General features: G+C 39.0%; 1 protein-coding gene across 11 annotated transcripts in view; it reads right to left on the reverse strand.

Annotated features, from left to right (window-relative positions):
- LOC138738828 (uncharacterized) overlaps positions 1 to 13876 on the reverse strand; it is a 125660-nt gene that overhangs the window by 58998 nt on the left and 52786 nt on the right. For all 11 annotated transcript variants that reach the window (XR_011341793.1, XR_011341792.1, XR_011341794.1 and 8 more), the window contains 3 exons: positions 9897 to 9983; positions 7731 to 7805; positions 4986 to 5087 (listed from right to left, as the gene is read on the reverse strand). Coding sequence is in view for 8 of the 11 variants with exons in the window: in XM_069889860.1 (XP_069745961.1) it covers positions 4986 to 5087; positions 7731 to 7805; positions 9897 to 9983 (264 nt within the window). In the remaining 3 variants the exon portion in view is untranslated. The remainder of the gene's footprint in view (positions 1 to 4985; positions 5088 to 7730; positions 7806 to 9896; positions 9984 to 13876) is intronic.

Raw genomic sequence — 13876 nt, forward strand, 5'->3', positions numbered from 1 at the left:
CCTAACATGAGGCAGGTTGAGAGGAAGTGAATCTGTGACATCTAGATATGGTTGTCACAGAGCATAAAATAGAAGTACAAAATCAAAACAGACTATTTGGCTTGTATGGCCTGTTTCTATATAGTTAAAACAGGCAATCTTAACTGCTTCAAATATGCTTATTCTTTCAGCATTAGTTTGAACAGTCAATATCGCAACTTATTGTACTCTAGAAGTCTAATTAAATCCATGACAAAGCAGCATGGGTTCTTTACAAGTTGTAACACTGCACCACAAGTGCATTTTGCCAGCAAATATACAAGTGGTAAAATTTTATCTTTTAGTTCAAATATATGCTACTGCTGGTCTCCTTTCATGAAATACTGAATCAGTAAATGACATCCAAGCTGCTTTGTGATTGTAATCTGTTATTATATCAGCAATAATTAGAGGTCAGCTCATTTAAGTTTTAACTAACAATTACACAGCAGGAGATGATGAGCAGGCTATCTTTATTTGCAAGGTGAACAAGTAGAAGTAGCTATGAGATGACAAATTGGCACAGCTGGCACATTTAATAAAACGTTGCCGGAGGTGTGGCAGCAGAAATTCCTCTCCTCTCTAAAGAAAAAGCTGCCCTACGGTGAAAGCCAAGGTTGGCATGAATACAATTGATACGGAGGACAAAATAGTAGGTCACATCAATCAGCAATTCTCTTAAATCCAAGTCAACAGTAGGTATCACAAAGAGCAGTGGTCCTACCTTTGACCATTGTGGACCATCATGGTCTTCATTCCTTGTACTGTTTCCCTTGAAACAACTATTTTCCTTGACAAAGTATTGCTGGCAGGTCAGACAACATGGGGCGACGTAGCGGTTAGCGCAATGCCTTTACAGTGCCAGCAATCAGGTCCAGTGTTCAAATCCCACACTGTCGGTAAGGGGTTGGTGCATTCTCTCTGTGTTTGTGTGGGTTTTCCCCGGGGGTTCCAGTTTCCCCCCATCATTTGTAATGTACCAGGGTTGTAGGTTAATTGGGTGTAAGTTGGGCAGCACAGACTCGTGGACCGAAATGGCCTGTTGCTGTGCTATATGTGTAAATCCACAGGTAGAAATGGCTTGTCTAAGTTTCAAGACTGAACTCTTAACACGGATGCTGTCTGACCTGTGGTGATCATCCAACAATTTTTGTCTATTCATGTTTCCAGCATTTACAACTTTTGTGTTTCTCTATTTTCAATGACATGCTACTTTCTGTCATTAAGTAAATAAATAAATAGATGTTTAAAAAAATATATATATATTTAAAATTGAAGGTTACATTAAATGTCCTATTTCAAGAGCTCAGTTAATGAGTCTTTAAAAGGCAACTTCCATGGAAACAGTATCTTTTGCATTTTCATCATCCCCTCTCACCGTTACTTCATCAAAAGAGAAATTAGTTTAATGAAATATGATATGCCTTCAACAAATTAAGCTGGTTCATCTGTGCTTGAATCAATTATATCTCACACCACAGAAATTAAATAAATTCAGACTTATCAGACCGATGTTTTAGATGTGGTGAAGAGAGAGGTAGGAACCCTTTTTACATTCAACCTGGTTATGCTCTAAAGTGAGACCTTTTTGGGTCGATCTAGGAAATTTCTTAGAACAGATTACATGAATTAACTTTCCACAAAACCCAGAATTATTCTTACTGGGTAATATAACAGGGATAAGACCTAGATTGAAACTACCTAAACATGAAACAGAATTTGTTAAAATTGGGTTGGCAGTGGCTAGAAAATGCAGTTGCATGGAAGCCTGATTCACATCAAGCTATGGCACGTTGGAACGCAGAGATACATAGTTGTATTCCCCTTCAGAAAATTACCTACAACTTAAGAAACAAGTATGATATTTTTACAAGTTTGGCGTCCATATTTACAATTTTGATGTAAATCTTTAATTGTGTTCTGCCTAATCCTCGAGACCTGCATTGATCTTCTCCAAAGAAAATTAAATTGAATATCAAAAGTGCAGCACCTTTCGGCAATCCATTCTACTTCCTTTTCTTTATCTTTTTCTCCTTTGCTTGCCTTTTCTTTGAGCTTTTTTCTTGATTGGGTGGGGGTTGGGAGTTTGGGGCATAACCATCATGGAGTAAATACTGGATAACATTTTTAATTTTGTAATTGATTTGCATGCATGGTCAAAAATTTTAAACAAACTATTTTTTTTAAAATGCCAAGAGCATGTTAATTTATGCTCCCGGTTGTTGTTTCTAAAACCTTACCCACTATTGATAGTGAACTGTAGTTATTAAGCACTTGTTTACATTCAGAGCCAGCTCTTCAGCGCTTGACGTCCTGCTTTGCGGAAACTGCCAAAATGTTTGGCCTGGAAGTCAGCCTGAAGAAAACTGAGGTCCTCCATCAGCCAGCTCCCCACCATGACTACCAGCCCCCCCACATCTCCATCGGGCACACAAAACTCAAAACGGTCAACCAGTTTACCTATCTCGGCTGCACCATTTCATCAGATGCAAGGATCGACAATGAGATAGACAACAGACTCGCCAAGGCAAATAGCGCCTTTGGAAGACTACACAAAAGAGTCTGGAAAAACAACCAACTGAAAAACCTCACAAAGATAAGCGTATACAGAGCCGTTGTCATACCCACACTCCTGTTCGGCTCCGAATCATGGGTCCTCTACCGGCACCACCTACGGCTCCTAGAACGCTTCCACCAGCGTTGTCTCCGCTCCATCCTCAACATCCATTGGAGCGCTCACACCCCTAACGTCGAGGTACTCGAGATGGCAGAGGTCGACAGCATCGAGTCCACGCTGCTGAAGATCCAGCTGCGCTGGATGGGTCACGTCTCCAGAATGGAGGACCATCGCCTTCCCAAGATCGTATTATATGGCGAGCTCTCCACTGGCCACCGTGACAGAGGTGCACCAAAGAAAAGGTACAAGGACTGCCTAAAGAAATCTCTTGGTGCCTGCCACATTGACCACCGCCAGTGGGCTGATAACGCCTCAAACCGTGCATCTTGGCGCCTCACAGTTTGGCGGGCAGCAGCCTCCTTTGAAGAAGACCGCAGAGCCCACCTCACTGACAAAAGGCAAAGGAGGAAAAACCCAACACCCAACCCCAACCAACCAATTTTCCCTTGCAACCGCTGCAATCGTGTCTGCCTGTCCCGCATCGGACTGGTCAGCCACAAACGAGCCTGCAGCTGACGTGGACTTTTTACCCCCTCCATAAATCTTCGTCCGCGAAGCCAAGCCAAAGAAAAAAAAAAAAAAAAAAGAAGAAAAAAGAAAAAAAAAACAATCTTTAAATGAATGTCATACTTTCCACCTTCCACTTCTCCAACATCACCTTTATATACACTAAAGGTCAGCCTTTTCACTATCTCCACCTCCACTTTCCATAGTAACCTGGGACACTCACAATCTAGACCAGGTGATATCCACTCTAAGCATATATTCTATCAATTATTTTTCATCCCAGCTACCATCCTTGTTGATGTAAAAACACAGCAAGTCAAACAGTATACTTTATAGAGCAAAGATAAAGATACAAAACTAACATTTCTGGCTTAAGCCTTTCAACAAGGTATGACAAAATGTAGGCAGGTGCCCGATCAAAATGGTGAGGGGAAGGGGAAGGAACACCACCCCACAGGCAGAAGCTATTAGGTGGATAAGGGAGGGAGGGCACACCAGAAAACAAGGAGAGAGATGGCTCTGTGAATGAAGAGGGAATGGGGTGGAGAGGACAGAGGAAATGGGAAGGGAGGGAGAGCAGGGAGTAGGCTAGCAGAAATCAGAGTGTTCAGATGGAAAATCAGGTGTTGCTCCTCCATTTTACAGGTGTTCTTGGTATAACTGTAAATGAGGCCATGGACAGACATGACAGCATGGGAGTGGGGTGCAGAAAAGAAATGGCTGGCCACAAAGATCCCTGTCATTGATGCGGACAGAGTGAAACAAACTCCCAGTCTTTGTCCAATCTCTCCGATGAAGAAAAGGCCATAATGGGAGCACCAGATGCAGTAGTTAACTCCTGTGGATACACAAATATTGCTTCACTCAAAAGGACTTTGGGGCCCCGAATAGTGGTGAGGGAGGAGGTGTGGGCATGTGTGGCATTTACTGCAGGGAAAGTGCCAAAGGGGTGATTAATTTGAAGAGGTGAGTGGACAAGGGAGTCATGGAGGGCGCGGTCCCTATAGAAGGCGGAGAAGGGAGGAGAGGAGGTGTCCGATCTGGTGGTGGAATTGCTTTGTAGGTGGCGGAAATTACGGAGAGATTATGTGTTAGATATTGAGACTGGTGGGGTGGGGACAAAAGGAATCTGGTTTTTGTTGCATTTGGAGACAGAAGAGGCCAGGGCAGATGAGTTGGAAATGCAGGAAAGGGGTGAATTGATGGTGATGGAGGGGAAGCCGTGCTTTTGGAAGGAGGACATTTCAGATGATCTGGGCAGGAAGACGTCATCTTGGGAACCGAATTGCTGGAGAAATTGACGTAAAGGAATAGAATCCTTACAGGGGAATGGGTGTGAAGAAGTGTAGTCGAGATCGTTGTAGGTTTTAAAAAAAATGTTGTTGGAAAGTTCGTCTTCCAAGATGGAGACATCAAGAAAGGGGAGTGTAGCCGGAGATGGAACAAGTGAATTTGAGGTCGGGGTGAAAGTTTGCAGCAAAGTGAATGAAATTGATGAACTCATCATGGGTGCACAAGGCCACACCGATATAGCCATCAATATAGCATAGGAAGAGTTGAGGAGCCTTGCAGCAAACATGTTTTACTCTATCCCTGTTGACACTGATATTTTGAAAAGTTTTGTATCATTATTTACTGTACATAAAGTACCTGTGAGGTGAAGAGGAATACAAGTGATCAGAAATGATCATATTTATGACTGGCATAATGGGATTAAACACAAGGTAAAATTGTGGAGACCTTCAATCAATGCACTGATATATTTCATTTGAGATTTACTCACTTGTTTAGCGAAGTATCTCGTTTTTCCTTGACGCAGATCAGATACTTTTCTTTGTATCATTTCCACTTTTCTGTCCATCCTTCGGATGGCAGAATAAATAACCTTCATGAAAAAAAAAAGTATTTGTCAATCAACAATCATTATCACAAGGGGTGGGTTTCAGGAAGACAGAAATTTTGATTTAATTACTTCTTAATTTTGATTCTACATCCTGCTACTTGTTTGCAAACTCTCCAAACCATCAAGGAATCCATGCAGGAGTGATGCAAAGTCAATGTAATCTGCAGATGCTGGGGTCGAGTGCAATACTAAACATACTGGAGAAACTCAGCAGGACATGCAGCACCCACAGAAAATAAAGGGTTACCAACATTTTGCACTTGCTTAATTCCTCTAGCATGTTTGTGTATTGCCCAAGTTTCAAGAGAGTGCAGGAATGAGTATTTGGAGGGTCAGACAAAGAAGTACCCAGGTATCTGTAAAACCTGATATGAGATTACTGAGTTTTATTGCATTTAGTTAAAAGAAAGACAACATTTGTTCTGAAATCCTGGGCCTATTAACCATTAAATGATAGAATTTGATAATAAATAAAATATTCTTCCACTCATATGGCATTGCCTAGGAATGAAAATTAGTCATATGTTTTCTGGCATCATCTAGAGAACAGATGTTTGGAAAACATTCAGCTGCCAACATTGCAAGATTTGCCAAGGAGTCAGCAAACTGAAAATAAACAATTTAAGATATTTTTCCAGAATAACTGGATTGCCAATGGAAGCACATAATTCTCTGACATTTCACTCTTTATTTTAGCTGCAACATTAACATTTTTATTGTAACAATAGACTTCAGCTTTTATCACAATGGTTACAATTTCAAGACAATTGTTTGGATTTATTTTCAAGAGATTTCCTTCAACTATGCTTAAAATTACTATTATCAACCAGGGAAAATCAAATCTCTAAGAGCTTGCTCTAAGAGATAGACCAAATCAATTATATTCGCCAAATCCATTGCCAATAACTTGAAAAATATTCTGTGAAAGGGTGATGAAAGCAAATTTGATAATTTTCAGAGTACTGAAGGGGGAAATTTCGCAGGGTTACAGGGAAAGGAAAGAGGAGTAGAATGAGGTGAATATTTCCTTCTGAACTCCATTATTTTTAGAATTCTCCTATTGATCCTTTGCATATGGGATCAATAAGTCTATGTCTCCACTATATAATGGCTTGGTTTGTATCGTGAAACAAACTAATCAATGGCAGACAAACCATTAACCAAGCTCAGGGTCCTGCTAACATTCACCACCTGGTTCAGTTTTACTCCACTAGTTAAAAGGATTATTTGATGCAGGTACACATCAAATGCAGGAAATCCAGTGCAATTCCAAAGTGTACCCATATGCCATTCATAATTTTGCAATAAAAGATTAATGAATAGAAAAAAATTCTGATTTTGTGTTACAAAAGATAATTTCTCCAACTGAGTCAGCATGCACTGGGTTTTAAAAGAGAAAATTGCCCTTGACTCTTGCCTTTCAAAGTTGTCCCTTGAAGCCCTATCCCAAAACTTCTTCTCATCCATTATTCCACTATTATGCCATTATATTCAGGTATTGATGAAATCACTTTAGTAATTACTAGTGAAAATTGGCTCTGATATCTGTAGTGGGCAAGAAAGCGAGAGAGTGGGTTGATTTCAAACAAAAGAAATGAGACTAAGAAAAGAGAATACGTATGATACACACGATATGAGCAAGGAATATGATATAGATGATTCATCAAAAATGCTAGCTGCAAAACCAAAAATATTGTAAGCTACTGGGAGAAATAGGACAGCTAATTTCCCCCTCCCCGCAGCTTTACCAACAAGGCTGTAATTTGGTTAGAGTGCTTTTGTCTATAAATTTGAATGAATGTGAGGTGCCAGGTCATTTTGCTGTATTACTGCCAGGATGGAAACAGTCGCAGAGAAGCAGAAAGGCTTGCAAGGCAACCATTCCAAAAGGAACAGGAAATAATTGTAACATTATACATAAGCAGAGATAGGACACTGAAGAGAAAAACAATTATCTGTAAATATCACAAAAGATTTATAAGTATGCACATAGAGCCCAATTGCATCCTCTAATTCTGCAAACACTGCATTGCTCCTTAATGATGTGTGTAGCTGGTTCTTGGCAGAGTGAAGATCTCCATTATTATTAGGATTCCAAAATTCTAACATGAGCATAAATTATAATTGTGTAATAGACAAACCAGAAATCAATGTTCTACCACTGGGTTAACCCAGCTTTAGTTTTGCAATGGAAGCAGCACTTTTAACTAAAGAAATGTATTTTCCTTAAATATTCTGAAAATAACACTTCAAATTCCAAAAGACAGATATGCATTTATTAAGTACCTCAAAGAATACAATTAAATCAGCTAGTCTGGAGCGAATAAGAACTAATTGCTCCACAGCTAAACTGATATTAAAAAAAAACATGTTTGTACATTTACAAAGATAGCTTAAGAAAAGGTGGGCACAACTTTCAGGCACTTTTCCCTGTTTGTGCTGTGGCATTTGTTTTGTGAGCTTAACAGTAATGATGCAGGTGAAGACATCTTAGAAGGCAGCTGCTTCAAGTATGAAATTGGTTTTATGTTCATCTAGCACAAGATGTACAGGGAAGCCACATAAAATAACCAGTTCAGGACTGTTAACACAGTTGGAAGGGTATTTAAAAGGTAAATTTCTTACCTGACAATAGTTGATAACTTCCATCAGTGAGGTTTGCTGACCTCCATTTTCAGAACTCTCCGATAAGTCACTTGCCTGATTAATTAAATAGCAAATTAAATAAGACATATTTAAATTAATGAAAAAGCAAATTAAAAAAAAAATCCCACACCAGAAAATTATAGCTCCAAAAGAAAATATCTTTCCCCTTCCAAGGAGAATGATGTGCAGAGAGTTTGTGTAAAATGAAATGCTAGTTCTTGAAATTACTTCAGCTATCTCTTGCAGTATAGTTTTCCTTTCAAAGGGGGAGAAGTTATCTTTCACATATCAAAATGTCTGCCTTTTAAAGGCAAATGAACTCTCATGTCATTTTAAATGCATTGCAATAGATCAGTGATTAGAAGGGTGGAAGTATGTAGAGGGCAAGAAATGGATGAAGAGAGAAGAGCTGGAGGGAGCAGTGCTATCAGGAAAGTGGCAAGTGATCAAGTGTTTTTGTGGAAAGGAGATGATTAATGATGGCAGTCTACAGTAGCCCCATGTGAAGCTGTACACCAATCTATCTTTCTTGAATGATATTAGCAGACTTACATTTTTACAGGAAGCAAATCATATTTTTCATTGTGAAAATAAGCCAATATCACTTTTAGGTACACACCATAAAGGTTTGTGTTTTGCCAGGGCCAAGATTATGGGCAAGGACAGCATTCCCCTTGTCCTCACCTACCACTCCACCAGCCTCTGCATCCAACACATCATTCTTCGCAATTTCCATCACCTACAACATGATCCCACTCCAGACACATCTTCCCCTCTCCTCCTTCGAGAGGATCTACTCCCTCCTTGACTCCATCAACCACTCATCCCTTCCCATTAGTCACCACTTTGGTACCTACACATATGCCCACACCTCCTCCCTCACCACCATTCAAGGCTCCAAACAGTATTTCCCAAGTAAAGCAGCACTTCAGATGATTCTGCAGGGTTATCTACTGTATCCATTCCTCCCATTGCATCCCATTGGACAGACTGGAGGCAGACTGGGAGATCATTTCACTGAGCACCTTTGCTCTGTCTACAGCAATGGCGGGGATCTCCCAGTGGTCATCCATTTTAATTCTATGCCAATATGTCAATGGCCTCATGCATTGCCAAACCAAGGCCACCCATAAATTTGAGGAGCGGCACCTAATATTCCTCTGGACACTCTCCAACGAAATTGCATTAACATTGACTTCTTTGGTTTCTATTGGACTGCTCTCTGTTCTCTCTCTCTTCCCCAACCCTCTGTCTCCTTTTCTCCAGCTCATTGCCCCCTCCCCTATCACTTCTCAGATTTTTTTCTCTAGTGTCCTCCCTCTTGCCTGTGAGCTTGTGCTTCTTCCCCTGCCCCTTCACTCACCATTTTATTCAGGTGCCTTTCCTTATATCTCGATGAGAGCTCAGGCATAAAACATTGGCTATACATTGTTATCTTTGCTACACAAAGAATACTGTGTGACTTGCTGAGTTTCTCCAGCATTTTTGAGACTGCAGACTTTCTTGTTTAACAAGATTGTGGGCTGTTTATTACTGTCATTTACTGACCAGATGCAGCTTAGAAATTTGTGTAGCTCCAGAAAAGAGGATGAAGAACCATAATACATTTCAGTGAAATACTGATACTGCTCTGATGTATTCTATTAAAATCTAAATATTTATTTATTTTTTTAAATGAAGGGTGGGATCCACTTACACCATTTATTTTTCATTTCCAGTTTTTCTTGAGAAGAGGTTGCTGGGGTATTCTATCCCAGTATGGTAACAATAGATTCCATTTTTATATCATAGCATAGCCAAGGCATTTAACAATTTGAGTAGAAAATAAGAAAAAAGGTCATTCAAAGAACAGAAGTTGAAGCATAAAAGAAGGTGACAAATCTTGGCATTAAGAAATATATAAAAAGTAAAAGACAAAAATTTCTTGTTCATTTTATTAAGTGACGACATTGTTTAACGGGTTTAATGTATCTTATAGATTGAACTTTGAATAAATGGGAAGGGGGTGGGGGAGGGAGGGAAGGGAGGAGGGAAAAAGGGGAAAAAACGACACTATATATTCAAGAGAAAAATGTCTGTATGTATTTTGGTCAGTATGGTTTATTATGTGAAAAGAAAAGAAATATTGCATTGTTTTCTGCTCACATTATCTGGCATTGCATCAGATTCCTCATCATAGAACTCCTCATAATCTTCATCATCTGATAGTCTCCTCGACACAGATGGTCTTGCCTGGATAAACAGAAATATCAGTAATTTATTGAAATACTAAAAGCACAGATTCAGATGCATGGGATTTGTATTATTTGGTATCAAAACTTCTGAAAGTGGAACTGCAATGCTTCTGGAAACATACCATCTATTTCGATGTAAAAGTTGAGTCTTGAAACCCTCAAAAATCACTCAAAAATGGAGGGCCAAATTATACATTAGATAGACTTTTGAGACCTTAAATTTAACTCAAAAAACCACTCAGCATTGATTCAGCGTATAAGTCAACCCTTAAAAAACAAAAAAAAACCTCAACTACAACAAATTTTCATGCTACCAGTGTATTTGAACAAATTTTTTTAATTGAAAAAAAAATTAGAATCCTTTAAAATCACTATCATCGTCTGAAGCAAAGATGGCAGCAAGCACATCCATAGTCTCACTGTTTAAACAGTCATCATATGGTTCCCATCTGTATCTGATGAGGTGGCTTCAACTTCGTGGTCAGTGTCCCACAATAAATCTTCTTCCATACCATCCATTGCACAAGAGAATCTGCATTTTAAAAATGGTTTTATTACAGTTTCTGCTTTCAATTTATCCCAAAGGCACACAGCACATCAAGTGATGCAGCATGCATTGCCCTGCCTTCTGTGAATAATTTTCCTACACTCGTCATCCATGTATTCCATTCTTCAAGCACATGGTCTTTGAATGGCTTGTTCAAGCAGACAATTAGCGGTTGCAATAGAGACATCAAACCACCTGGGATAACCACCATGTAAGTATTATTTAATGCTAATTTACTTTTAGTATTCTCAGTTATGTGGTTATGAAACATATTCCAGACCAGCAAACTCCATTCCTTTTGTAAACCATCTGTTCCATACATTGTCCATCCATAGTTTTACATTATTTTCATCCATCCATCCATCCTTTTTCATGAAAATGTACGAAAATACCTGCTGGGAATTTTATTTTAGGTTTAAGTTTGTGCTTGAAGATTACCATAGGTCTTAACTTTGTCCCACTGGCCATGCACGATAACACCCTGGTCCTTTCGTGGCCTGTACTTCTGGTTTGCACAGTTTTCACACCTTTACATTCCACTGTTCTATTGGGTATCATGTCAAAATTTATGGGGGTTTTGTCCATGTTTCTGAGATTTGCCAATGCAAACTGGTGTTTCTGCCAGTTACATATAATAAACTGGTAAAACTTACAACTTTATGATCAAGATCTTTTGGTACAGTAGTTTCTGAGCAATTTTTGTCTTTTATCGTAATACCAGATTTTTCCTGATCATGAAATGGTTGCACCAGGCTACTGTTGCTTCAAAATTTTTACTGTATTCTGGGTGTGACTTTGCCCATTTCAGTGCAAATGTTCTTATTTTATTTCGTGTGACTATGCAGCAATCTTGCCTCTGTTCGCCTACCCATTCTGTGACGCGATGTTCCAACTCTGGCCAACGAGCGATTTCTCTTCTCATTGAACATTGCCTTTTTGGTATTTTTCTTAAAGTCTCTTCTTTCTTTCTCCAATCTCTTCCCAACTTCACTTAGATCTCAAATTTTCTCACAGCAGCTCAGTGGCTGGATTTTTTGGTCATTTCTATCACTTTTAACTGAAAACTCACTTCACACTTCATTGTTTTGCCGGAACCTCCATGATAACAACCACCCTCAGCCAACGCCCAACAGCTCAGTCATCATGAATTTTGGGGGTCAACATATTCGCCCGATATATGATAAAACCACAAGTTAGGCTGAAAATGGGGACACGACTTATCTGCCAGTCGACTTGTCTGCTGAAATATACATTAATTGTTATCTGCCCAACTTGTCATGTAACAATGGTTACACAGTTGATAACATGTTTTTTTGTAAAATTGCTCAAAATGCATTGATTCACAGAGAGTTCTAATACATGAATAAAACTGGTAAGTAGCTCCATTTTATGTCAAAAACCAAAGGCTAAGTTACTTATCATAACACAAGCTGCCACTGCATTGACTAAAATATTAATGTGTTCACTTTGCCATTTAAATTTTTTCCTAGTATTTTAAGCCATTTTGGGATGATTAAACCCAAGATTACAAATCAGAGATGGATTCGGATATTATCCATCATGGTGTATTTATTTTAATACCAATATGAAGCATTGCTGTGATTAAGTGAAGATTCTCCTTTCTATCAAAGGAAGTAGAGGAAGGCTTCTACTTATTATGCTCAAGATCTAAAATGAATGAAAGGTTAGATTGGATCAGTTTCGTAGCATTGCACATTAATCTCCCAATCACCATACAATGGCACCAATAGTGGGTAGACATTTTGGAGCATAATGATTGATTTTGGCAAGAAATATGATTATTGGGACTGAACAAACTAATTTCCATTCTCTCTCTTGCAGCTAGGCAAGACAGAAGGAAAGGAAGCAAGTTCAACGCAAGATATTACGCCATCCATGGAAAAGTTATTCCAGAAGGCTCGCATCACTGTCACAAACTTACATTTTCACAAACTTGGTGAAATGTAATACATTCCTGAAAAGTCTGATTAAAACAAAGAAGAGCAGTTGTAATGGATGTACAGTATTGACACTTTTTCATTCAAATTGGTCAATTGTGGTGATTCAGTGATGTACTATTTACTACATCAGAAGACTTGCAGTTATTTGTGAAATCTCTATATTTTATAAACAACCCACAATAAATTATGTAATACAACATGATATAATTATAACAAATATCACAAATCTGCATTTGACCCATTTTCCACTGAACTTTTATCAATTATAATGGCAGGTTTAGCAACATCAAATGCATTTTACTCTTCTGTGACATTGCATAGATGAACTGGTCTTAGAGTAGACACCACTTAATATTTTCTTAGAGGTAGCTTGCTCCAGGACTCAATTTCATTACATCAGGCACTGTTTGATGTAGATATGGAGTTGGGTATAAAGAAAATGATTAATAACTTGGTAATACACAACGGATTCCCACTTTGAAAGGAGCATTTCCATAAAGCTCCAGTTGTGAAAAAGACAAATGCTAGAACATGTATCTGAACAAATAGCCACCAAGAATGCAACAAAACAAGTCCATTCATCATCAGCATTCTTTTCTAAAGTTCTCCAAATTTCTCTTCCTCTCCATCATCTCCATTCCAATATACCTGCTTTTAAGATGAAGAGAGAACACCTCCATGCATTCCACACACCACCTCTTCACCCTTCTCATGCAAGAATGAGGTGTTAACACTTTGGCAGGTTAAACTTGGGCAGAACCTATACAGTACATGTTGGGCCCAGGGGAGATCTTGCAGAAATGAAGATACTTGAGGATACAGGTACATAGTCCCTTGAAAGTGGCAACACAGGCATTGACTTGTCTTCATTGGTTAGGGCACTGAGTACTGGAGTAGAGATATCATGTTATAGCTGTACAAGATGTTGGTGAGAACTAATTTGGAATATTGTAGCCAGTTCTTGTCACCCAACTATAGGAAGGATGTTATTAATCTGGAAAAGATGCAGAAAAGATACAGCCCTGAGTTAGAGGAGGAGGATGGGGTTTTTCATCATAGTGTGTAAGAGGCTGAGGAGTGACTTTATAGATATTTATACAATTATGAGGTGCATAAATAAGGTAAATAGTCATGGTCTTTTTTTTCCCCTGGGAGGAGAGTCTAAAACAAAAGGACAGAGGATGATAAGTATATGGAATACATTTACACAGGGACACGGGTAAGATTTAGAGGGTTATAGTCTAAATGCAGACAAGTGGGATTATTTTAAGTAAACCACTTGGTTCAGCATGGACAAGTTGGGTCAAAGAACCCATTTCCATGCTTTTGAACTCTACGACTATCAACCTCAGGGGAATGGAGTAGATGGATGGAATTTCTTCA

This window comes from Narcine bancroftii, chromosome 7 (assembly GCF_036971445.1).
Source record: "Narcine bancroftii isolate sNarBan1 chromosome 7, sNarBan1.hap1, whole genome shotgun sequence".
In the NCBI taxonomy this organism is placed as follows: Eukaryota; Metazoa; Chordata; class Chondrichthyes; order Torpediniformes; family Narcinidae; genus Narcine; species Narcine bancroftii.